The following is a 27,055-nucleotide window of genomic DNA, read 5'->3' as shown; positions in this document are numbered from 1 at the left end:
ACGATAGGCAAATGTAATGGCCACTAGGGAGACCACCTTCCGTGACAGAAGTAGCAAGTCCAATGAGACCAGGGATTCAAATGGTCTTTTGGAGAGAGTGTGCACAGCTGGGTGGGCAGGGCAAGGTTTTTTAGTCTCTCCAGGAAACTGTATGCCCGGAGATGCATGAAGACTGATGGCCTCTCAAACACTGGGTGAAAAAAGGAGAGGGCCACCAGGCATACATGGATCAACAAAGGGGTGAGGAAGGTTTGCAGGAAAAGCAGGATTTGTTTGATGGAAGCCCACCTTGGGTTGAAACTTTCTTGCCATGTGAAGATAGTGATGGCTTTCCACTTTGCCAAGTAAGACCTCCAAGTAAGAGTTTCATGGGTGTGTCTAGTATGGCTGACACCTTGGGTGGAAGTGGTACTCCTCCTCGCTCTAGGGGGTGATTCTCCAGGCCGTGAAGCACAGGGTCCCAATCTTTGGGTGGAAGACTCCGCCTTGGTCCTGCAATATGAAGTAGTGTCTGCATGGCAGGTGCATGAAGTCCACCTGGGAGAGTTGTAGGAGCTGGGTAAACCATGGTTGTCTCATGTGATGAGGACACCGTCCATTCTGTTCCTCCTAATCTTCGCAATTATCCTGGTGATTAGGGGGAAGGGGGGAAGATGTGGAACAAGGTCCCACTCCATTGGAAGAGGAAGTTGTTCCCCAGGGAGCCAGTTGCCTGTCGCACCCTGGAGCAGAACTGGGGGACGTCCTATTGTGGGTAATGGTAAAGAGGTCCAGTGACAGTGTCCCCATCAGTAATGAAGGTCATAGAGGACCCTCTTGTTCAGCTTCCTCTCATGTGAAATGAGGGTTGCACAACTGAAAACATCTGCCAAGATGTTCTTGCCCTGTGATCTGGATGTCCCTGGAGATGCACCAGTTGCATATGTCTATGGCTAGCCTGGTAAGCAGAATGGACCATATGCCTCCCTGCTTGTTCACGTAGAACATCAGGCTCTGGACATGTTGACCACACAGACCATCCAAGCAGTGCCCCTCTCAGTCAACAGGATTAGTGTGTTGTCACTGTAATGTCCCCTGTACTGATTACACAATAACAGAATTGAGCCTCAGGTGTTGGAGGAGAAAAGAGATGTCCCTTTCCAGCACCCAGTATGTGGACTCAACCTTCCTTGAAGCTCTGAGGGAGGCAACAGGGGACTTCCAGGACTGCTTAACAGTCTGTAGCAGGGCAGGAAGGAAGAAGATGGCCACTGGTGTCAAGCCCACTTAGCCCAGGGCATTGAAGACTGGGTCAGTGACCTGGTCCATCTGTTGCTCAGTTTCTAATCCCAGGTTGGTGGCCATCCTAAGCACCTGCTCTGGAAAGTGGTCCCTCTCCTCTGAAAAGGATGCTGTGTTCTGGTGAAACTCCACGGCATCGGGGGATGGCTTCGATGGACACAAGATCATTGACTCCAAATCCAAGATGTGGTCCGGACCGAAGGTGTTTGCAGATGCCTGCACTGAGTTGTTGGGAAGCAATGTTAATCTGGTATCAAGGAGCAGTGCTCATCTGATACTGAAGTACCACTTGGTACCAAGGCCTGGCCTCAGCTCAATATTGAGGCCTGGCCTCATGGATCAACTGGTAGTCGGGTTGTCTCTTCAGCTGGACATGGAAGAACAGCAACTGGTGGACAGCCTGCCCTCATGTCTCTCCAGAGCCAGGGAATGAGGACGGTGTGTGAGGCCCTGGTGTTGGCAGCGATTAGCTTGGTATTCAGGCTTGTAGCTGTCCTTGGCGGAGTCATAGGGCCTGGTCTTAGAGTGGAAAGATGCTGGGGATCAGTCCAAACCATGGTCCCAATCACTACAGGGAGAGCAGGAGTGATTCTGGTGTCTCCTGGCCTCTGGGTTTGACATTGTGGAGTCCCTGAAGTTTCCAGTGTCGAGTTGCTTTCCAAGGGCAGCATCCTTGGCCTTGAAGGGGTGCCTGGGGAGCATCTTCATGGCAAGTCAGGTACAGGAGTTCGTTCTTTGGACAGCAATCCTCTCAGAGTAGAGTTTTACGGGGAATGACAGTTGGTCAGCATGGTGGGCCAGGCTCCCAATTCACCTACCAGTGTGGCAATGGTGGCATTTCTCAGTTCTGGTGAGCAGGCATAGTCAGTGGGTGCCAGGGGCCTGAAGGTCAGCATTGCTGTTGACAAGGGCTCACGCAGCACCTAGCTTCACTGTGGGGGCAGTGGCCATCTTTTCCACATACTCATTTTCCATGCTTTGTGGTCACCCTCGGAGGCCTCTGCCCTGCGGGGCCTTCTTTCATAACTCGCCCTTAAGCCAATCAGCCCAGTGTTTCCTGGGTTATTCTGTGGAGACCTGGCAATGTGCGCATACATTCTTTCATTCTTGATTGAGGTGTGATCTAGGCAGCCGAAAAGGAACTGAATAAATGGGCAAGAGCCTCTCCCCATGCTTCCTAGGAACAGGAAAAAGAGAGGCTTCTGCCCAAAATGAATGCTTAAGTATAGAAGCTTCCCAGCAATGGCTCTGTGCAGGCGCAAAAGCCCTTATGTGTGAGGCACAGAGACCATGACAAAGAACAACCACATGCTGATATGGTTCACATTTAATGATAACCAGTGGTTGAGTAAGGGGGCCAGTGAATCATGAATTGCTGTTGAATCCTAGGTTATATGTGAACCCTGCAGTATGGATTAACTATGGGTTGTTAACTGCAAACAGCCTAGCAAGGGAATCTATAGTTCGTTGTTGGGCTGTGAGCCCAAGTAATTATTTGGGTTGAATGAAAGTCCACACCTTTTCCTCACCTATGTCCAGGTATACCTAGAGTGCAATAGCTTCTGTGCTTAACCGTGCCCCAAGACTCAGTTGATCTGTTAGTGCTATGTACTGGGGGCTGAATGAGAGTAGCAAGCCAGTTAGGTGGCAAGATCATTTCCTGGAAGAGCTAGAACAAGCATGTCATGGGGAGGAGGAAAAGTAGTCAGTCAGATTGTACCACCTATTCCACTTGTAACACCAATTGTGAACGTCAGTGGCAAATAAAGCATCTACTAAATTACAATGTTATTCACAAGAAGGTTCTGCTAGCTATGTATGTTGCAAATTTAGGGCTCAAAGAGCCTCATGGCTTATTAGCATAAGCTAGGTTGGTAAGTCTTTGATAATATTCACTGACTTATCCATCTAGGTGTGAGGGCCAGGGCTGGATAAACAGTGATCTACCAAAACTTCTTGGCTTACAGAAAGTGTGCTGCACCCAACTCAATATACAAGAACTGGAGCTGCCATTCAGTGTACAATGTTATGGGAAGTCTCTAAGTTACTTCAAATACCTGATAAAATTATTAAATATACATTAGAAATTCAGCCTACCAGTAATTAACCTGATCTTTGTGGATTAACCATACATTTGACTAGAGTGTTTACTCTTTGCTATACACTGGAAGACAGAAACAAAATTCAAAGTAATCTTGATAGGATGGAGTGCTGAACTGAAAGCAACAGAATGAAATTCAACAGAGACAAATATCAAGCTCTACACCTAGGAAAAGGGAACAGTTTCCTACACCTAGGAAAATGCACAGTTACAAGATGTGGAACGCCTGGCTCAGCAAGCAAGATGGATCTTGGAACTGTTGCAGATCATAAGCAAAACTAAGGAAACGACATGATATGGCTGCAAAGAAGCAAATGCTATCTTGGGCTGCGTTCACAGAAACATGGTTTCAAAAATACATGAAGTACTGGTTCCCCTCTCATCGACCCCATCTCGAGTATTGTGTCCAGTTCTGGGCACTACACTTAGGGAAGGATGTAGATAAGCTTGAGGTGCTTGAGAGGTGATTAGGGGTCTCGAAACAAAGCCCTGGGAAGAGATTGAAGGAACTGGGCATATTTAGCCAGGCATTGGAGGGGCAGTCACACAGAGGAAGATCAGGAGCTCTTCTCAATAATGCCAGAATGCAAGACATGGAATAATGGGCTCAAGTAACAGGTAACTAGATTCCAGTTGGACATCCAGGAAAACTTCTTGGCTATTAGAGAAGTACAGCAGTGGAACCAATTACCTATAGAGGCCATAGGCTCTCCCATACTGGCAGTATTCAAGATGCAGTTGGCCAGACATTTGTCAAAGAGTTGGGGTCCTGCACTGAGCAGGGGGTTCAACTCGATGGTCTTCCCACTGTACTATTCTATGATTTTGTTTAGAACTGACACCAAACCTGCCCCTTCAGGTCTGGTATGGGATCTTATAGAGTTGCCAACTTTAAATTTCAAATCCTCTGGCAGCATGTCAGGGGCAAAGCCAAACAGGGAAATTGGTCCAAGTCCCCTGTCCACAACTGTGGCTGCCACATCACCATGTTACTCTGCCACCCCACCACCTTACCTTGAGAGGAGGATGGGAAGAATGATCATGCACACAGCCCTTGCATTTAGAATGCCAAAGCTTCTGAAATGGCATGCAGGGAATGAGCTTAGCCTCTGGATGTTCCAGCTTGCATATAATGAGTACACAATATCCAATATGTGCACTTTCACTAGAGATCCACTGTGAACTAAAATGCCAACCAAGCCTACAGTGGTGACTCTCAGTGTGTGGGCTGTGTGTGAAAGGTCCCAGATTCTTCCTGACTGCAGAAGTGGCTAGCAGTCACAGCAGTTGCCTGTATGGCATTAAGACTGCTTAGTTGCTCTAAAAATAAGAATTGGTCTTCCCCCAGCAGCTTGCTTTCCTCAGACAAACTTACAGGGCTTGCTCGGAGTAAGCATGGCTGGGCAGTCACCATCTTTCAAAACTTCAGGTGCACTCTGAAGCAGTAAGAGAAAGAAAGAAGCAGACAATGGTTAACTGCTACCCAAAGGAAGACGTTCTCCACATGCCCTCCCAGGAAGAACAAAAACAAATGCAGAACAAGAGTTAAATTTTACATCTGGACTAGTTTCCAGCCACCACTCATTCACAGTGCCACTTACCTTCCTCAGATTGGTAAATTCTGGGACACAAAACTGCTGATAGTATTTGAGTTCCTTGGTGGCTGAGAGATCAGTGGTAGAGGCCTGGAGGTAAGTGAGGTACCGATCTGGGCAGTTGCTTACACAGATCTGAAAGAGTCCCAAGAAGCACAAAAATGCAGAGTCTCAGCACAAACAAGGAGGAATCTTATGGCATTTGGTAGGCATGTTCACCCAGTCCTTGTTGTTGTTGTTGTTAGCAACAGTTTAAACTGCTTTGCATTTAATGACAACCTGTTTGCTGTTTGTGTTTATTGTGAATCTTGGGCTAACTATAGGCTCTTAACCACACACAGCTTTGAAAGAGAACTCATGGTTTGTCACTGCATTGTGAATTGTGGGCTATTTAAACCAGTGGTTCTCAACCTTTCCACAGCTGGGGACCAGTAAAAATAGGAAAACCACCTCGGGAACGACCGAGGCAGAAACAAAAAGCACCATACACAATACAGTATTCTGTGTATTAGTTTCCAAACACAATACCAAAAAAATGAAAATTCTCCAAAATAACCAGAAACCGAGTAACAAAAAGTGCCAACAAAAGAACAAAATACTGAAATCAATTCTGTGTGGCTCCCAGCCAGCTCCCACCGAGCCATCTCTTCCATCTCTGCCCCCACTCTGATGGCACCAGCACCCCCCCCCCCCATGAACGCAATGCCAACTGAGGAAGAGGTGGTGGAGGACAGCCAGCCCGCCCCTGCATTGGTCCATGGCAAGCTGGATGCATCCCTCCCCCCACAACAGACCAGCAGGAAATCTCCTGAGGACTGACACCAGTCCACAGACAGGTGGTTGAAAACCACTGATTTATACCATGGGTTCTTATGTGCAAATTCAGGATCATGGGATCCTCATGGGTTGTTTCAGCAGACTAAAAAGGCAGCAGGCAAGAATAGTCAAAAACAAAGTTTCTTTACATGCCAGTATTGCAGTGGTGCAAAGAAAATTGGGAAATAAGGGGTTGGATGGGAAAGGACAAACAACTCAGGACTTAGAAAACAAGCTATGCTCTTATTATCTACTAGAAAAACCCTGGGTGCACTCTGAATAAACCATAGATTGGCATTACATGTGAACCAGGTAATGTAATGGCCCCATTCCTACATTCCCTTGTATGTCTTTCATCTAGGTCTCCTTCACACATGATACTGATGATACACTGCAAAACCATCCAGCTCTCAAGATCATACTATACAACAACAGCCCAAAGATAATCAGTCATCCTGGGTTTCATAACAGACCCTGATTCTTTTTCCTTCATGGCAGGTGTCAGGATACCAGAGCTCTCCTAATACCTTTCAGCATTTCCATTTTTCCCCATAGCATAATCCTTTTAATAAAATAGAAAAATTGCTTCAGAACTGATGTAAATGGTTTAAATTGGCATATGTCTCACCCGAGAAAAAGCTGAGATATTCTCAGACTTTTTTCTTGCTCCTGAGTGAAATACCTGGGGTGTTGGCTGAGAGAGCAGCTAAAGACAATGGAGTGAGGTAAATACTCTAAGTTGAGTTTTGATCACTGGAATACACCTTTTATATAGTTTCTGTTTTTCCACATAGGAATTCATCTGAGATGGTAGGGGATATGTAGGCCCAAGTTATATTTGGTTTGAGAGTTTGGTAGCAATGCATGGGTTCTGCTGTAGTAAAATTTAAAGAATGCTTTTTAGAAAACAAAAAATAGCATACATATCACAGCTTCATATCCTTGTGATACAAATGCCCCCTAATGGAAATGGCCATGAGTACACCAGCTCCATCTTAGTGAAAAAAAAAATGCAGTCATAGGGAGACAGCAGATATCAGCAACTAGGATCAAATACTTCAAAGCAGACCCCATATTTTAATCAGAGTAGCGCTTCCAAGGCTGCTTGCCCTGATTTGGCATCAGATCTTTGAAATTCTTGGGACTGCATTCTTCCTTCAGTATTTCCCAGATATGACCAAGAGAGGGCACTACACAACCTGATACTTACTGCCCTTCCTTCCGGTACTTTAGGGATTGGACATTACATAATGGCTTATCTGTTTTGAGGACTCAGTGAAAGAGAGCAATATTCCATCTTCTTCAGATGTATTAACTAGGGATGTCAGATAAACTGCAGTGGATTTAAATGAGTTTGGATTTCTATGAATTCGACTTGTGGATTCTGCAGCAAACCAGCTTTTTCCAAGTCATGCAGAGTCACAGGTCAACTTATTACTTTTATTTTTCAGGGGGATGATAAATGTACATCCCTAACAAAAATCTGATTCCATCTGTGAGCAGATAACAGAACAAAAGATGCTGGACAATTTGCAAAACAGCTAGAGTGCATTTAACAAAATCCATACATCTCTAGTGTTAACTTCATGAATAACAAACTGGTATAAAGCTCTTGAAACTCTGACCTATGTGGAGAGAAGGCCAAGGACTGTGCCCAAGGAAAATTCTTACCTGTGTGGTAGGACACTGGAATTCCAGCAATACCAAAGGGCTGGCACATTTCATGATGTTGAAATAGAACAAGAAAGGTTTGTTCCTAAAAACAGAGAAAGAATTATAAGAACATCCAGTCCAGTGTTTATTTCTATCAACAGATAGGTCCAGATGATGCAAGAAACCTGAAATACTGTAGGGGACTAGAAGGCGGCTTATATAATTCCTTCCCATCCTTCAGTAAAGGATTATGGACACTAGGCCAGTAGACCAGTCTTCCATGGCCTGGTATCCTCCAGATGTGTCGGTCTGTAACTTCCACAATCCCCAGCTAGCTCTGGCCATGCTGGCTGGGAATTCTGAGAGTTGTGGTCCAACATGTCTGGAAGGTACTAGGTTGTAGAAGACTGCAATTGACTCTTCTAAACCACTTCCAATTGGGTCAGAACTGTAAAGTGTCCAACTTGTGTTGCCTGAGGATCACAGACACTGCAACATGTCAAGGGCTACAAACTTTACCAGTGCTAAAGTTCAACATGAAAGACGACCTCATGGCTATCAGCAGCAAATGGACACCAAGTCACGGCTAGTCTCAGATTATCCCACAGAACATTAGCAATCAGCTAAGCGAACCAAGACTTTTTGGAAAAGAATGAGAGAAGACCAGTGTAAAAACCATCACATGCAGGAGGGCTGGCTGCAGATTTTGGGAGGTTGTAAGGAAAGTGGAAGTGCCCTGCTGGATCACACCACAGGTCCATCTACCCCAGCAATCAGGACATGAGGACAACAATACTCTCCTACCCAGGTTCCCCAGCAGCTAGTGCTCTTCTGCACACTGCCTCTGCTACTGTGTGGCACAGACCATCACGACAGCAAGGGCACGTCGCTTCCTAGACATTATAGAGGGAGGGTTTTTCACGAAGAGGGTCTGAGAGGCAACGGGGGGGGGGGGGGGGATACATCCTAGACTTGGTTTTGACCAACAGGGAGCAGCTGATAGATGAGGTACAGATTAGGGGAGCTCTGGATGCAAGTGATCACTCCATCCTTTGCTTTGAGATCAGGGGAATGGGGACGTGCAGCAGGTCGAGCACTAGAAGCTGGGACTTTGGCAATTGAAGGCTAGACTGGGGAAAGTCTCCTGGGATAAGTTACTGGAAGGCAAGGGAGTTGAGGAGGGGTGGATGGCACTCAAAAGGGAGGATTTGGAGGCGCAAACCTTGATGATACCTCTAGTTAGTAAGGTAGGGAGGTGGAGAAAGCCGCCATGGATGCAAAAGGAGGTGGTTAGAGGGATTAGATACAAGAGGAACCTCTGTAGCAAATGAGTACTGGGGCAAATAGACAAAAGGGTATACCAGGAGGAGGAGGCCCACCGGAGAAGGATTTTTTGCAAGGCTAAGGTTGATTACGAGCTGAAACTTGGAAAGCATATCAAGAGAAACAAAAGGGCTTCTATCAGCATGTAAATAGGAAGGGGAAGACAGGTAGTGGGACCACTAAATAAGGAGGAAGTGGATCCAGTGACTGATGTGACAGAACAGGCACAGATGCTAAATGACTATTTTGCTTCTGTGTTCTCCCCAAAGCAGGGCGGGGGAGATCCGCATGGGAGATTAGATGAGGCTAGGGACTTAGGGGCACAGATTAGAGTCACCCCCCCCAGAAGTTGAGGGGCTCAAGGCACTGGATGTTACATAGGCACCTGGCCCTGACTGGTTACACCTGAGAGTATTTCAAGAGTTGGCAGGGGTTCTCTCATGGCTGCTGGCCTCCATTTTTGAGGCCTCGTGGAGAATGGGTGAAGTTCCAGAGGATTGGAGGGTAGTGTCAGTGTTCCCAATTTCCAAAAAGGGTAGTAGAAGGGACATAGGGAATTACAGACCAGTTAGTTTTACATCCATTGTAGGAAAAACAATGGAAAGGCTTATAATAGTGAGAGATCTAGTAATGCTAGATAGGGAAGGCTGGCAACCACACAACACAGCTTCCGCAATAAGCTTCCAGACAAACCTCGTGGAATTCTATGACAAGGTTTAGAGGTGGCTAGATGGTGGGGAAGCAGTGGATGTGGTTTGCATGGATTTCAGCAAGGCCTTTGACAAAGTGCCCTGTAATACTCTTAGTTTTGAGAAACTGAGGAGTTTTGAGATAGACCAATGCACTGTCCGATGGATTAGGGCATGGTTGACCGAAAGCAGAGGGTATCCATTAGTAGGGAATCATCAGGATGGGTGCCAGTTATAAGCAGGTTCCCCCAGGACTCTGTCCTGGGGCCAATCCTGTTCAATCTTTTCATCGATGACATGGAAGAAGGGGTGAACAGTCTGCTGATCAGATTCGCAGATGATACTAAAACTGGGGCAGTGGCCACAACTGAGGAGCAGGTACTTCATATCCAAAATGATCTGGACAGACTATGGAAGTGGGCAGGAGACAATGGGATGGCATTCAATGTGGGTATGTGCAAGGTCTTGCACTTGGGGCATAGGAATGGGTGTCATAAGTACAGGTTAGGGGAAAAGTGGCTGGAGAGCAGCACTTGTGAAAGGGTTCTTGGGGTGCTAGTTGACTGCAGGCTAAACATGAGTCAGCAGGGTCCGGTGGCAGTCAAGAGGGCGAACGCCACCCTTAGTTTCATAGCCACAAGCGTGGCTTCTAGATGGAGAGAGGTATTACTACCACTCTATATGACTCTGGTGTGCCAGCAACTGGAGTGTTGTGTTCCGTTCTGGATCCCACATTCCAGGAGAGATATGGCTATGTAGGGTCACAAGGTTGGTGGCCAGTTTGCAGGGAAAGCCGTATGAGGCATGACTGAGGGAACTGGGTCTTTTCAGCCTGGAGAAGAGGCAATTCAGAGGGGATCTGTTGGCAGCATACAGATATGTGAGGGGGTGTCACACAGAAGTGGGTAGAGACCTGTTCTCCCCTGCAGAGAAGGGCAGGATGCACTCCAATGGAGCAAAGTTCAGGGAACCAAGGTTCAATCTGGATGCCAGGAAGTACTTCCTGACATTTAGGACCCCGTGGGTATGGAATGGGCTTCCACAAGAGGTGGTTGAAGCCCCATCGGTTAGGCTGTTCAAAGATAGGCTAGACATTCACATGGTGGACATGTCGTGAGTGGAGCCAGCTGGAGCCGGGGGTCAGACTAGATGGCCCAGGAGAGCCCTTCTGACTCGCTCTGTTTGTATGTTTCTGTTTGGAAGCCTGAACTCCATTTTCTGAGAAACCAAGCAGGAAGGTGTTTCACCAACTTCCTTGTTCAAGCTTCTTCCCCTCCCTCTCCCTCACTGGATCTAATACCTCTGGCTATCTCTTTCAGTAGCCTGGGGAAGGGTGATGAAGTAAATTGAAGGAGAAAAGTTCTACCAGCAGGTTGCCCATGCAGCTCCAACCTTTCAACCCTTGTTTTGCTTTGCCCAGAGTACCAGTCAAAGCTGGTCATGGTTGAGAAGGGAAGAAAGGAATGTCTCCCTCCTCATCTCAAAGGCACACCAAACAAATAGCCTCAACCAATCATGGAAACTCAGAATCAACCCATTAAGGGCTTTAGCAAACAGCAAAATAACTTGCAAACATGGACATCATGGAATACTTCAATCATAAGTTTTGCCTAGACTTAGGTTGGCACAAGCTCTAGAATCTCTCCACAATAATAAAAAGAAAAGCGGCCCTTTTCCATGCAGAAGAGGCAAAACAGAAATACAAGTCTAAATGGGGAAATGTCAGCAGCAAGACCTGATCTTATATAAGAAGAGCCATGCTGCATCATAGAATCATAGAAACACAGAATAGCGGAGTTGGAAGGCCATCGAGTCCAACCCCCTGCTGTTGTGGGACACCGCATTACACCATCCCGCTCAGATGGCTGTCCAGTTTCTTTTTGAATGTCTCTAGTGTGGGAGAGCCCACCACCTCTCTAGGCAGCTGATTCACTGTTGTATTGATCTGGCAGTGAGGAAGCTTTTCCTGATGTCCAGTCTGAATCTGGGTTGTTGCAATTTGAATTGACTATTTCATGTCCTACACTCTGGCATCAGTAAGAAGATATCTTGACCTTCCTCTTTGTGACAGCCTCTGAGGTACTTATAGAGGGATAGCTATGTTGTATTTATTGAATTATTACATTGCATTTATTGAATGATTGTTGTAAGCTGTCCAGATACATATAGTGATTGGACAGGTTAGAAATACCCAAACAAACAAACATCATGTCCCCCCTCAGTCTTCTCAAGGCTGAACATGCCCAGTTCCCTCAGTCTCTCCTCATAGGGCAGTGTTCCCAAACCCTGGATCATTTTTGTTGCCCTCTGCTGGGCAACCTTGATGTAGCAGTGGTAAGATGTTCTCCATGGAAACCATGCAAAACTTCTTCAGGGTAATGAAGCTGACATCTCCAAGATCTAGAATCAGGTAGAGACCACCATCCTTCTTTGTTGTGGTAAAATACCTGGAACAGAACCCATCTTGAGGATCATATGGAAGATCAGGCTAGGTAGCCCCTTTTGATAGCAGCAAAAATACCTCTTCTGCTAGGAATGGAGGCAGTGGCATAATCCATTTGAATCCAAGAGGCAACAGAGTGTCAAGTTCAATTTGATATCCTCTCTACACTATAAAGAGGATCCATCTAGCTGAAGTTATGGCTTCCCATGCAAGAAGACAGGCAGAGAGCCATCCATCCAACCAGATGGGGATAAGGGACTAGTCAGTCAGACTAGTCAATGTCGCTTTTTTGTCTGCCTTCACCCTCCTATTAGATTGCTAGAAATAGCTAGCTGCCTCCTGCCACCTGGACTGGGTGGCCACCTACTGCTGTTGAGGGTGCAAGTATTGCCCCCATGGTTGATAGACAGTGTAAGGGGGCCCAGTTGACTTACATGACCTTAAGGGTTGCTGGCTAAAACCTACCATTCACGGGACGGCATCAGCAAGAAGGCCTCAACATGCTGATGAGGTGAGATGGCAGCAGAGGGATGCGGCAAGGTGAGGACTGATCTCCATAGAGAATTTTTTGAGGGAGGTCAAGCTGGTGCACCTGGCAGTGAAATCAATGTCACCAAGAGCATTTCCATTGCTGCACGGGCCTAATCCGTGCATACTGGTGCCACCCTTGGTCATGACAGGGGGTGGCATGCCCAAGACCTCTTCTTGTGTTTGGCCTTCTCCAACTCAGCCATCTTCTTAGTTTTGACAGTTTTCTTGGCCCTGCAGGCTTCAGCCAAGCACCCTGGAGTAGATGAAGTGAATGGCACGGCTAGAGGAGCCCCTGTAACTGCAAAAGGCAGGACTGGCAATCCTGAAGCCTGGGATGTGGACAGGTGGTCTTGCAACACAAGCCTGGTTGAGATAGTAGCTTGGAGGGCACAGTTCCATAATTCAACCTGCACTCTGCTCACTCTACTCTTCTGGGCCTGTTAAGTGAGGTCCTGGCAGTGCAGGCAGGCTTCCACGAGGTGCCCCTCTCCCAGGCAGAAGAGGCACAGAGGATCTCCACTGAGGGCAACTTGCTCCTACAACAGTCATGCTTCTGAAATGGCACCTTAGGTGCCATCAGAAAAGAGAAAAAAGGAGAAAGGAGACAAGAGCATTGGGGACAGGAAAAGACAATAGAAAGAGGATTCAATTTTTGGTGGGGGATAGAACATAGAAACAAAGCAAGTCAGAAGAGGATTCCCGAGCCATCTAGTCTGACTCCTGGCTCCAGCAGGCTCCACTCATGTAACCTCCAACATGTGGTTGCCCAGTCTTTCCCTGAACTGATGGGGCCTCAACCTCCTCCTTTGGAAGACTATCTGATATCCCAAGGGGTCCTAAATGTCAGGAAGGGCTTTCTGATGTCCAACCTGAAGCCTACTTCCTTGTACTTTGCCCCTTTGGAATGCATCCTCCTTCACATGACATCCCATCACATCCATACAAGTTGCTAAAAGATCCCTAAAAGCCTCCTTCTCTCCAGGCTGAAAAGACCCAGTTTCCTGGATACAGTAGGTTTGGGTTAAAAGTAGGAGAACCAAGAACTGTAACGCAAGTTAGTAGCAAGAACAAGGAAAAAAGAATTAGGGAAAAGTGGTAGCTACCAACAGAGGAAAGTCCTGCGGCACCCACAATGCTAGTTGGAAGATAACTGAGGAAATGGGTGGGAACCCCTCTCAGATATATAGGGTGGGAGGGGAAGGGGTCCCACCAGAACGAGTGGAAATCTTCCCATGCAGGCTCAGAGCCCACACCACAAAGAACTATATTCTTTGCAATTCTAGTAATATGTCCAATCCATTTTTAAAGGCATCCCTTTGGTGGCCTTTGATAGTTTTATTTTATTATTTATTTATGTTATGATTTGATAGTTTTACTATGTGCAATGTGAAGTTGTAATTCCTTTTCATCAAGTGGTCTACCAAAACCATAAGATCAGTCAGTTGCCTCTGGCTTGTTATACCATAAACATATACAAAAAGATTGGAATTTCTTTTTGCTACTTTCAGCTTTCTATTCCTTAATCAGTTACTAAACCATAAGAGGGCCTCTTCCATGACAGTTATGTTTGTTCAGGAGTCTCTGGTAAGAGACTTTATTAATCTAAACAATGTCTACTGGATCACCCTTGTCCACATGCCTATTGGGCTGGGTGACTTACTTTCAGTAGGTCAGTAAGTTTGGGATCTTCATCTTTTTGTCTCTGCTGTGTGCCTCAGTTTCTTAACCTTTCTTTCCCAAAACATCACTCAAGCAAAGGTGTCTTTCCTGTATCTTCTGCAATGATGGCAGATGAGAATAATTCATTCAGCATCTCTGCAATTCTCCCTTAATGCTTCTTTAACTCTAACAGTCTCACTGCTTCCCTAATTGGTTTCTTGATTATTATGTATCTAAAAATATTTGTTTGCCTTGATATAATTAGTTGATATACTCCTCAAAATGCTTTTCTGCATCTCTTATTGCTTGTTTGCATCTCTTTTATGTAACTCTGTGCTCCCTCTCCTCCTCCTCCTCCTCCTCCTCTTCTAATCTAGGCAAAACTTCCATTTTCTGAAGAAAGTCTTCTTCCTCCATTAGGTTTTCTGGCACTGCTTGTTAACCATGCTGGCAGCCTCTTGCACTTAGTAATATCTTTTCTAACCTGTGGTATACATCAGTGCTTTTCAGCCATCGGTCCACAGACTGGTACCAGTCTGCTGGAAATTTCCTGCCCGTCTGTAAAAGAGCTAATCACCCTGAATGTATTCAAAAAGTTTAAAACTTTAAAGTCCAAAATAACATAATCATATGGAATATTTAAATACCAGAGATTTATATAATCGTGTAAATTCAGGCTTTAAAGTTCAAGTTAAGATAACATTTTTGGACACATCTTACAATATGATTTTATTCAGCACAGCACTGTCCAGGACAATAAGTACAGGTAGCACTGTGTAGGGATTTTAGGTGAGTAGGTATTAACCTCCCATTGGCTTAGGTATGATGCACACCATCAAATATGTGCATGTCACTCACACGGTACCTCCAAGTTATACTTGGTAGGGATACATACTATCCGCTTGTGGACAACATGCACATGTTGTTCACAAATACTTTGTTGTGGTATTTCTTAAAGCAAGTTATGTCTTGTGTCATTGTGCTCTAATTTTAAACCCTATAAAACAGAAAGAAAAAAACAACAAAACATTTTAACCATCTTCAAAAGTGAAAACAATAGTCAAAAGAAAAGTACAGTGGTACCTTGGCTCACAAACTTAATCTGTTCCAGGACTCTGGTCGTGACCCAAATTGGCCATGAGCCAAGCTAAATTTCCCCATAAGGTTCAATGTAAATGAGGTTAATCCGTTCTGTAACCTTTTTTTTTTAATCAGAAAAATGTGAGGCAAAGTGACAGAACAACAAAGATCTCAGCCATCTCCCCCCCTGCCAAGCACAAGCGCGGCCATCTCCCCGCCACCCCCCAGCACAACTGAGATCGTGCTTATCATCCCTGCACACGCCGGTCATCCCGGTGCGCAGGGGGGAGGGAGAGATGGACATGATCTCAGTCCCCCCCCCTGCCCCCAGCACAATCGCAGTCATCTCCCCACTCGGAGGTGGGGTGGGGAGATGACCGCTATCATGCTGGCTGTGGGGGGGATGGCCGAGATTGCAACCGTCTTTCCTGCAGGAGCGCGCCCATGATCACGCACGTCTTCCCTGCATGAACACAACTGCGATCAAGGCCATCTCCCCACTGGGGGGGGGGGGGTGGAAGATGGCTGCAATCTTGCTCGCCACCCAATGCGGAGTTCGCGACCCACGTCAAAATTTTTATGAAATTTTTGTTCACGACCTGATTTGGTCATGAACCAAGGCATTCGTGAGCCAAGGTACCACTGTCCTGATGATGGGTAAAGCGCATCGGAGTGCTTGGACTGGGGAAAGCGCATCGGAGTGAGTATGGGCATGCTACAAGCACAAGTGGACATTGCTCAGGGGCGGTTGCAAATATAAAGGAGGTTGCACATCCAGAAATGTCCACTCACTGTGTGATAACCTGGCAGCACTTAGTTGAAAAGAAACATTCTGTTGAGCTAAACACTGCGATGAATGATAAACTGAAGATCATAAATGAAACACGTAGTACAGCTTTGTACTCCAGGCTGTTTATGACACCGTGTGAAAGTATGGACTCGCGGTACTGACTTCTCCTTCTCTATACCGAAGTAAGGTGGCTATTGAGAAGAAGGGTTCTTTCACATCTTTTTGAACTGAGAGAAGAAGTAAAACAAATTCTGCAGGAGTGGAACTCTGCATTAGTAGAGCCTTTGTTGGATGAGGAATGGATGGCTAAGCTTGTGTATATGGTGGATATATTTAGCCTTTTCAATGAACTAAGTATTTTTCTTCAGGGGTTTTGCACAAATATTTTCATACTGAGAAATAAAATGGATGCATTCAAAAAGAAACTGGTTCTTTGGGATAATCACAAGAAGACATAGAAGTGTTTCCACATATGCAAGAATTTTTGACTGTGGCTGATGTAAACTGGAAATTCATATTTAATATAGTAAGTCAACATTTAAAGGTGTTAGTTCAAAACTTTAACTATTATTACCCTAAAAATGAGGGTCCCCGTAAAGGCAATTTCTGGATTAACAACCCTTTTATGGAAGGAATTAACTCATGTACACTTAATCATCATGAAAAAGAAAAATTGATTGAGTTATCTTCTGATGTCACCCTGGTGTCTAAACATAAAATGCAGTAATTACCACAATTTGGGATATCACTGGAAAAATAATATCCGCTTCTAAGTTACAGAACTATTAAATTGTTAATCATATTAAGAATAGGCTGGACATGCACATAGTAGGCATGTCATGAGCAGAGCCGGCTGGAGCTGGGGGTCAGACTACATGGCCCAGGAGGCCCCTTCTGACTCACTCTTGTTTCTGTTTCTGTGCTTCTATATATTTTCTACTATATATTTGTGTGAAAAGCATTTTTCAGCCCTGTCACTGATAAAAACCAAACAGAGAAACAGAATGGATGTCAACGAAGCACTTCATCTCATGGAAACAACGCTGCAGCCACAATTATCAAATATTATTGAAAAGAAGCAACAGCAGATTTTCTACTAGCCCTATTTGAATTAAATATTGCTTTATAAAAATTTCAGTTGTATTCAATTACATTTAATTTCAATATTTTATTCTTTTATTAGACTTTTTACTGCTCAGTTTCTGGTTATTTTAGAGAATTTTCATTTCCTGGAATTATATTTAAAAACTAATATACAAAATACTTTATTATGTATATAATGCTTTCTGCCTCAGTGGTCCCTGAAATATTTTTTCTATTTTCACTAGTCCCCAACTTTTAAAAGGTTGAAAACCACTGCTCTAGACCATCACCTTCCCCAACTTGCACTTGTGTATCCTGGCTCCTCCTGGGGAAGGTACACAGACATGGCACAGGTGCCACAGGTAACCGCAACACCTGCCACTCTGCCATGGCCTTCTCCCGGTCTGGCATAGTTCACCCCACAGTGAGTCTAATATCTGCTCCCCTCCACCCAATTTGTTTTACCTACACTACCCTTCCTTGAGGCTTGATACCCTGTTCCTTCAGGGAAGACGAAGTCCCTGGGGAAGAGAGTCCCCAGGCAACCCAGGTGGCAACTACAGGATGCAAACAAGGGATGATTCTTAGTGCACTGCCCACCAGTGCCGTTCTGTTGGGACCACCAACAGCTGTGCTGGACCTAAAGTAGGCCTTGTGAGCAGCTGGTGCCTAGCCCTGACCCCTTTTGCTTTCACTTGTAGGTGCATTGGGCCCATATCAGTGCAGCGTGCCTTCCAGCTTTTACCTTTAATTCCCTGGGACCACTGCTGTTCTCCTGCACTCCCCTGGCTATTTCAGCTCCTTCCCACTCCACTCTTCTGCCACTGCTGCCAGGATCCAAAAAACTTCCTTCATTTTAGACAAGTTTCCTTTTTTGAACTCAAATGTAACTATGCTGAAATTCTTTGGCAATTTTCTATTTAAATAGGCCTTGAATCCGATAGCACTGGGGTCACTGTTCCCTGCTGGTTTGACGACACATCTTACACTAAATGCTGGCCAGTACTTACATTAAATCCAGGGTTGCTTCCTCGCTACTGATTGCTTCTCCTGGTCTGGCATAGTTCATCCCACAGTGAGTCTACTCCCCTCCACCCCTGATTTGTCTTATCTGCACTAGACCAGCTGTTCTAGGATACACTTAGAGCACGCAGAAGTTTAACTATTTCTCATGACTGGAACCTTTATTTATCGTGGGGGCAACTGAAGTCACCCATTATTACAACACTTTCTAATATGGAGGCCTCACTAAGTTTTGCTTTGGATGCTGAGCATTCTGATCCTGGGATGACAGCAAGCTACCAGAATCAATTAGTTTTAAAGCCTGGCATTTTCACCCATAGCACTTCTATAGAACAGTTTACCCCCTTTAGGTTTTCTAGTCTGCTTGATACTGTTATGTCTTTGATGTAAAGAGTATTATCGTAATACAAGGAGTCTAATTGACTGTACAGGGACTCATGCAAGTAACTAGAGGATTCTCTTTTCAAGATACGCACTCATTGGGTGTTCCCTTCTGGCCACAGAATTGCCCACGACTGTCTGTTGGATAGATCACCTTCCGGGGGTCTCCTTGTGTCCATGCTGAATTGGAGACAGAGATTGAAAGTTAAACTAGATACTTTCCTTCATGTCTTGCAACATCACATAGTTGTCTAAGCAATTCAGCATCTCCTATCCATATTTACATTTCCCTTTTCTACTGGGTGAAGACGTAAGTTATTTTATGCTCAGCAAAAGCTGCAAGTTAACTTGCCCAACTCTACTCAGCGATTTAGCTTGCATGTGAACCTAAGTCCTTGCATTCCCTTACAAAACTCAGGGAACTGCACAGTTTGCTCCACATAGCTCCAACCTTGCTGGAAAACAGCAACACGCAGCTGACCAAGGTACTAACACAACAGCTTTGTACTATATACTAGCAAAGTTCTCTAGAAAGACATGGTGGTGGATGAAGCAACAAGAAGACATAATTAAAGCTGTTTCATGGGAGTCCTGTGAATGTATTCCTGTGAATTGCAGTACAGTAAAACCTTGGATTGTGAGTAACTTGGTCTGTGAGTGTTTTGCAAGACGAGCAAAATGTTTTTCTCAATTTTAACTTGATAAACGAGCTATGTCTTGCCGTAGGAGTATTATGCGCGCTTTGCCTGCCGAGCATCACCTCACAACTGAGCACCGGTTCTTCTCTCTTTCACTGCGGATGCGAGTACAGCATCGTCTCCCCCACCCCCGCTGATTAAAAAAAAAAAAAGTTACAGAACGGATTAACCTTATTTACATTGAACCTTATGGGGAAATTCGCTTTGATATACAAGTGCTTTGGATTACAAGCATGTTTCCGGAATGAATTATGCTTGCAATCCAAGGTTTTACTGTAGTTCTTTATAAGTAAAAATATAGTTTGGTCTTTCATGGCTGGGAAGATATAGCACAAACACAACACACTCCAAAAATATCCAGTGAAGTATATTTAAGAGGCTCCAACATCTAGGAGTAGAGCTAAATAACAATTTCTCCCATCCTTTTGGCCAAACCTCCTGCAATAACGGTTCAACCTATATCCAGATTACACATAAGCCACTGGACTAAAAGGTAGAGATCTTTTAAAGTGCTCATCTACTTTTGGTTCTTCTTCGTTTACTTAAAACCCCAAAGCTACACAAGGTTCCACTTTTCTGCCCTACTCTGAAATGGTCCATCTTAAGCAACATTACCATTACCTAAAGTCATAGAAATAAAGAAAACAGTAGGATACATACCCACAATCCCTATGATGACATAGCCCACAATGAAAAGCAGGAGCAAGATGCAGCAGATGATATCTGTACAACCCCTGAGGAAGAAAGCAAAATCATCTAAAGGTTCACTAGAGTGTTAGTATGCTTTTGGAGATTGGCTGATGGCTTTGCTATAACAACTCCCTCTCCCAAAGTGGATTTGTAAGTTTAAAAGAAACTTATAAAGCATATGAACTTCCAATTCATATAAGTTTGTAAGTGCTACTTCTCCACTGTAGATTTAAAACCAGAGATCTGGTGAGGGTGATGGTGTGTGTGTCTGTCTGTGTAAAAACCCAATTAAACCCACCTAGCCCTTAAATCGAAAGGGGCCAACAGAGAACAAAATAAAGCAATCCATAAGTGAGAGCAAAGTGCCTTACTGGGTTTAGTGTAGGGGTAGATACATTTCTTAAGAACATCTTATGATTTCTTAGTTTCATCATACGGAACAGGAGGCATCACACTAAACAACACAATCAATTACTCCAGCATTGCATACTGGCAATATATGCATTCAAGTATTTTGAAAAACTTGAAATGATTGAACAGGAAAAGTGGGACAAGCTTAGTGTAATTTAAACGTTATGTTATATAGATATTTTATTTGAATTCTTTTAAAATGTTAAAAATTACAGCACATACATTGATTAAATTTAAGAAAAAAACAATGGTGTGAACAGTATTCACACATTCATAAAAACACCTGCAGGCTGTTGAGAACCACTCATCTCTCAGCTCCCATCCACTCAGGTCCTGGGGTACTGTTAGTTTTGCTGTCATTACTTATCTGTAGCATTTCAAACTTACAGATGTTTCACTGACATATATGATTGCCTCAGATACTTGCTAGAGTTAATTACCTGTAAAACAATTACAGCTTTAAGATTGCCAAGCTGCTCTAACACTGTATTTGCTATTAGCACCCATTCTTTACTAATTAACTTCAGCAATGGAACATTCTCCATAGAAAAATGAAGCAACAGAAAAATGTTTACTCCACATTATTGGTAATTATTGCAAATTATTGGTAATTATTCTTGCTGTATAATCAAAAAGTTACAAGAAAACAAAATATACAATAAGCCAGGAAACTTCTTGGCCGCTGTATAGGAGGGAGAAGAGAAAGAAACCAGGCTGCTACTAGGCACAGGTTCCATGGAAATGAGAAGCAAAGAAGGCCAGCAAATATTCTGACACCGAGAAAATTATCTGGGTCTCCTGGCAGCAGAAATTGCATTTTCAGTACTGCAACCTTCTCAACATCATTGCTTTTCAGAAGCATGGTGAGGAGAGAGATCAGGAACAAGAGTCAATCTTCCTTGACATCAGGCTGTCCCTCCTCTGCATGCCCTGCCCAAAACAATGCTATATTTAGGCAAGAGTGTCTTCAACGCTTTCATTAACATGTTGCCTTACCTGTCATAGATGGGGCCTTTGAAAGTTGGATCATACTTTTGGGGTGTCCCTAGAAAAGAATGTGAAATAAAACAACATACTGGGTTAGGCAGCTATACAAGGCAGGAATACAGAAATCATTTACAGCTATTCACCAGTAAGTTCTCAGGCTAAAGCGCCACTAAAATGAAAAGGATCTGGATGAAACCATGGGAAGGATGTTGGTGGATTGTGCTATCTGTTCCTTTTCTTTCAGGATATATATAGGGAATGTGAGGGATTACATTAATAGTTTAGAGTAGCAGGAAACCAGCAACATCGAGGTTTTGCATAGATGAACACCCTCTGGATGGGCTGAACAAAGGGCTGCCCATTCTTTTCTGAACTGCAGCATGGGCAGGAATTCAGCTGAAGAAGCTGCATTTTAAAAGGTGGGGATCTGAGCAAGTCAAGTCTGATCTCCAGTCAAATCACCTGCATTATTCTAAGAAAGACGCCAGAGTTACTCACAAGAGGGGAAGAGGTGGGATATAAATACAGCATAAGCAGCAGCAACAGCGTCTTTGCCATAGTCCTCCCTTTGTTCAAGTGTCCAGAGCAAGGGAGATGGAGGGCCTGGGCAAGCATTCCCACAGGGCACCACCCACATCAAATATGCTTATTCAGATTCAGAGGAGGAAGAGGAATGTCTCAGCAAGACTGGCGAGCTCGGGTTGGCTCAAGGTTCTGGGATGCAACAGGAGGAGTAGGAGGAGGAAGATGAGGGGATGATTGTCTCAAAACCTTCCACGTGGGAAGGAAGCCAGTGGGAGGGGCTGTAGGGAATGGGGTTTCTTCTTTAACCATTTTTGTCTTTGGTAAAGGCTCAAAATAACTGACTGGCACCCTCCACTGCCCCGATTAGTTGCTACCAGTGGAGAGAGGGAAAGAAGCAGCAACGACTACAGGCGAGGTGATTGTTTCAGAGATGCCCCGTCACTCCGCAGAAAGGGAGTTTGGGGGCTATCTCCCACAAAATTTGTTCCATGGTCTGCCCTGGAGCAAATGGGAGGAATAGCCCTTCATGGTCCCCCACCCTCTGAGAAAGATTCCCTTTGCTTACTAGCCAGTGTTTCAGAGAGCAAGAAAAAGAATCAGAGGCGTAGTTGTAGAACACATTCCCAGCTGATTGTTCCAGGGCAAGATGGAATTTTTCAGAGAAAACACATAAATCTATCACACTGAAGTATGATGGAAACAATGGATGAGACCCCAAGGTGTCTTCTCTAAAGCTACACCTGAGCCTGTGCTTTCCTAGGAAGCTGTTTTCAATGCCAGTTTTTACTCCTGAGCAGCTTATTCAAGGCCACATATATGAATAATTAATATTCTCATTATTCAAATGCATGTCTTACCTCACCCCATGGGCTTGGGGGAGAAGTAATAAATGAAGCATAGTAAACTTCTGAACATGCACAGAGTACTATTTCCTTACTGATAAGCAAACACAAGCCCTGACACATATGAGATTAAGCACAAGTGTCCTTCTGTGGCAGAGATGGGGACATGGAGCCCTACAGATATTGTTGGACAGCAACTCCCATCATCTCTAGCCTGCCTAGCCACTGGTGAGGGGTGAGTCCCAACAACCACAGGAAAACCTCATGTTCCTCACCCCTGTCCTAAGGTATAATGCCTTAAGCAGACGGGAACTTTTTTCATTTTAGAAATTTAAACCAGTGCCTTCCCACTGAGCTTCCCTAGCCCAGCAAGCAATCTTTCCTCAGCAGGCTTCAATCACCATTGTTTAGATGGGTAACACCCACTGAAGCAAAATAGTTTTCTCTATCCTGGTGTTGACTTCCTGATGAAATGCCCAGGAATCACAGGAAAACTCAGAAATGATCAGCGGGGATGAAACATTAGAGCCCTGAAAGTAAAGCCACCAGCACTTCCAGGAGGAACACACAAACTAGTGATAAAGGGAAAGTCCCAGTCAACTTTTTATTTTGGCCCAATACCACCACACTAGCAATAGGTTCAGGAATGAACAAGCCTCCCAGTCACCAGCACAACTTTTGGAAAGGGCATGGCTGCTGTCTTGGCTACAAATACATGGATTCTTGCCAGCCTAATTTTACTCCCCCTGAAACAGCATCCTTCCTCTCCCTAAATCTGCTTTAAAGGTGGAAATCCCAAGTAAGCTGAAGTTCATAATTTGAGATTCATAACTCAGAAATTACTTTAACATGCAAAATAAAATACAGCATAGCAATTGTTTTTCATAGCAATTTTTTCTATTGAAAAAAATGGTTTTTTCAATAGAAAAAATGTTTTTCAAAAAAAATCACATTTTTGGGATTCTTCTGGAAGAGTATTCATCATTAAATATAAGTAACCTTTTGAAGGACTAATTTAATTTACCTAAGCAGGTCTGATGCAGCTTTTTTGTTGGGCAACTGTAAACAAAAGCATTTGCTAACAGCAGGGTCACCTATAGATAATTCTAGGTGTAACCACAGGGGCATCACCCTCTGGCAGTGGGTGGGGATTTAAGGCCTAGTTAATACCCACTAATTCCATCCATCAGGTTTAAAACTGTATGGATTAATATACCCAATTAATAGATAGCTGGTGAATCCCTTATTCATGTTAAACACTGGGAACCCTTTGCCTCTCCTTGCTTCGTTTCTCCTCAGACAGTTCCCAGACAATGCATCAAGAACACATTCTTACCACCCTTAGAATACTTTGTTTCCGGGAGGCCCATGTCCAAACAAACATATTACCACTTAAGTCACAGTTTCTCTCCCGTCTGTTTTTACAGTATTTGCCCTCTTCCCAATGTAGGAGGGGTTTGGGACTGCATAAAGAGGCGTGATGTAGATGTCATGTCTTCACTACATTAAGGAAGCCGCAGCTGGTAGCCGAGTTAGCTTTATGGAAAGATGCAGAACACGTGGTCCACCTTAATGGGAATTTCCATCAGTCCTAACCAGCACAGCCAAGGCAGAGGAGAGCCATGGGCAGTGCATCCCCACCCTGAAGGGCCATGGGGGGAGATCCTTGGCTTCTCTCCCCAAGAGTGAGTCCTTTCTCCAACCCCCCCCCCCTTTTGCTGGGCATGGAGGGAAATACCACCCTTTTGCCTTGGAAGGTTCCTTCTGACAGTTGCAACTTTGCCTGCTTTCCTTACAGAATGTTTCAAGAAGCAAATCCTTTTATTTTATTCTCTTCCACTCCCTTGACCTAACAGGGCCATCCATATTATTCAGAAAGATACATTTTTCCCAGCTCTTGGGGTCCCAGTACGTTAGCACCCTTGTAATCTGGTTTCAGGTTACAAATGATTAAAAGACTGGTGGGAAGGGCCGTAAATACCATTTAACAGCGTCATTATGAAAAAGTCGTTTCCCCTCCCTTTCTAATAACACAATAATAAAACAGTGGGTGGAGGCAGCGGCAGGACGCACGTGGGCCGCCCATTGCAGGGAAACGACGGAGGATCTTGCAAAGACTGCCCCCCCACCACAGATGTTTATCTTACTTTAGGTATTGCTTGAAGATGTTGGCTGGATTGACTACCCGTCCCTCCTTTCTCAGCCATTAAATTGGTGCGAAATAAAGCAAATGGACTTTTCAGAGCCGTCTTTCCTACAGAATTTAGTGACAAATCTGGGGCGGCGGGACAAAAGAGAGCACCGCGGCCGCGGGGGCGCACCCAGGGCCTGGCGCAGCTCGCGTTTCCGGCGTCTCGGTAAGGCGCTAGCACGGCGGATGCCTTTCGCCAGAAGGCCGCGGCGCGAAAGCCATGCCCAGCCGTGCCACGCTCCGCCGCGGAGAGCGGCCGCCTCTTCTGCGGGCGTGCCCAGCGCGCTCTGCCCGCACCTCGTCGCTGGCCAGGCTGCCCTTCCTGTCGCTGGGCGGCGCCGCCACTCCGCTGCCTTACCATGCTTGCCGTAATAGTTCTCCTCTTCCCCCGCCATGCTAACTGAGTTCCCCTCTCGCTCGCCCCCTCGCCGGCCTTCCTTCCTTCTCTCTTCCTTGCGTCCCTCCTTCCTTCCACCGTCAGCTGATCAGCCGCCCAATGAGGCGCCTAGCGCGGCTTCTCCCGCAGGGGTTCAACTGGCCAAACCTGTAAAAGACATTTGGGAAAAAGGAGGCGGGCACAGCCTTTCCAGGAGCAGGCTGGGGCGCGGCTTCTTTTGTCAAGTCCCAGGAGACGCCTTTGCCAGCTCTTGCCGCTGAGCTGCCCCGTTAAGGCAGAAGCCGCCCGCCAGAAACGTGGCCCTTCGAAAGACCCTCCGCATCGGAGACGTTCTTCCATTCTCTTGCAAAAGAGCGAAAGTTTGCAAGTACGGTTCTCTTCGCGAGATGCAATCCGGAAGCGATGAGTTTGTTTCACATCTGAACAGGACTGAAAGAGCAGCTCCTGGTTGCACTGCCGGGGGACAGAGCATTCGGTTAAAACGAGCCCGCCAGTTGTGATAGGGTGCATTTGGGTTTTTTTCGGAGTAGGGGGTTCAGGAGACAAATTCTCGCTCCGCCATGAGGTGCACAAGGTGATCTTGAAGAAGCCACCGTTTCACAACTGCATCGTGAGTTCGGTAGAAAAGTGAACAAGACGATGACAAACTATCTAGTGCCCCAAAGAATAAAAGGCTCTATGGCCTCTCTAACTTTCCTCTCTCCTCTTGTAAGCCAGCCACTGCCACACACACGTTGTTCCAGACCTGGCTCTTACCACCACTTCTCGTTTCAATATGTCTCATTTCCAGCTTGCCAGAAGGTCAGAGCTATGGCTTGGCATGAGGGGAAGCAGTGTGCAGTGGGACAAAGAAGCAAGGGCACCTAACATGAGCCTTGACCCATGGCAGCTGCAGTGTGTCCTGGGGATGAGAGGGGGAGGATGTCCATGTGCAGGCTAGAAAGAGGGGCAGGAACCATACCAGGCAAGGTGCACAAACCTACCACTGCCAAACTGAGTTTCTGATCACTCACTCCATTTTTCAGGTTTTAGTTCTTGCAGTGTCGTCATGTCCAAAATGTTACTTCTCCTTAAACTGCCCTCCCCCTGTTCACCATTCAAACGGATGTCACTGTCTTCTTTCTTTTTTTCTTTACATTTTCCCAGTAGCCAAAATTTTCTGGGCAGTTCAGAACAATTTGTTGTTGTTGTTGTTGTTGTTAGTCCTGAAGTTGTGTCTGACCCATCGTGACCCCATGGACAACATTCCTCCAGGCCTTCCTGTCCTCCACCATCCCCCGGAGTCCACTTAAGCTCACACCAACTGCTTCAGTGACTCCATCTAGCCACCTCATCCTCTGCCTTCCCCTTCTTCTTTTTCCATCTATTGTTCCCAGCATTAGGCTCTTCTCCAGGGAGTCCTTCCTTCTCATTAGGTTGCCAAAGTATTTGAGTTTCATCTTCAGTATCTGGCCTTCTAAAGAGCAGTCCGGGTTGATCTCCTCTAGGACTGACTGGTTTGATCGCCTTGCGGTCCAAGGGACTTGCAGGAGTCTCCTCCAGCACCACAATTCAAAGTCCTCAATCCTTTCGCGCTCAGCCTTCCTTATGGTCGTTTTCACAGCCATACATTGGAACTGGGAAAACCATAGCCTTGGCTATACGCACTTTTGTTGGCAGGGTGATGTCTCTGCTTTTTAGTATGCTGTCTAGATTTGCCATAGCTTTCCTCCCCAGGAGCAAGCATCTTTTAATTTCTTGGCTGCAGTCCCCATCTGTGGTGATCTTGGAGCCCTGGAAAATAAAATCTGTCACTACCTCCATTTCTTCCCCATCTATCTGCCAGGAAGTGAGAGGACCGGATCCCATGATCTTAGTTTTCTTAAT

At 45.3% G+C, this 27,055-nt stretch overlaps 1 protein-coding gene across 4 annotated transcripts in view; it reads right to left on the bottom strand.

Moving 5' to 3' along the window:
• Window positions 1-27,055, bottom strand: part of SLC44A2 (solute carrier family 44 member 2) — an 80,213-nt gene that overhangs the window by 40,359 nt on the left and 12,799 nt on the right. For 2 of the 4 annotated variants that reach the window (XM_044419279.1, XM_044419281.1), the window contains exons 2-7: window positions 21,244-21,292; window positions 19,807-19,880; window positions 18,544-18,628; window positions 7,465-7,549; window positions 4,984-5,112; window positions 4,758-4,818 (exon numbers count right to left, since the gene is read on the bottom strand). In XM_044419279.1, coding sequence (XP_044275214.1) covers window positions 4,758-4,818; window positions 4,984-5,112; window positions 7,465-7,549; window positions 18,544-18,628; window positions 19,807-19,880; window positions 21,244-21,292 — 483 coding nt within the window. Of the gene's footprint in view, window positions 1-4,757; window positions 4,819-4,983; window positions 5,113-7,464; window positions 7,550-18,543; window positions 18,629-19,806; window positions 19,881-21,243; window positions 21,293-25,150; window positions 25,506-27,055 lie in introns of those variants that run through there. The other 2 variants (XM_044419280.1, XM_044419282.1) reach the window with 2 other exon arrangements.

This window comes from Varanus komodoensis, unplaced genomic scaffold (assembly GCF_004798865.1).
Source record: "Varanus komodoensis strain SLA01 unplaced genomic scaffold, ASM479886v1 scaffold101, whole genome shotgun sequence".
Classification (NCBI taxonomy): Eukaryota; Metazoa; Chordata; class Lepidosauria; order Squamata; family Varanidae; genus Varanus; species Varanus komodoensis.
Note: the sequence above shows the minus strand (reverse complement) of the source record. Positions and strands in the feature narration are given on the sequence as shown.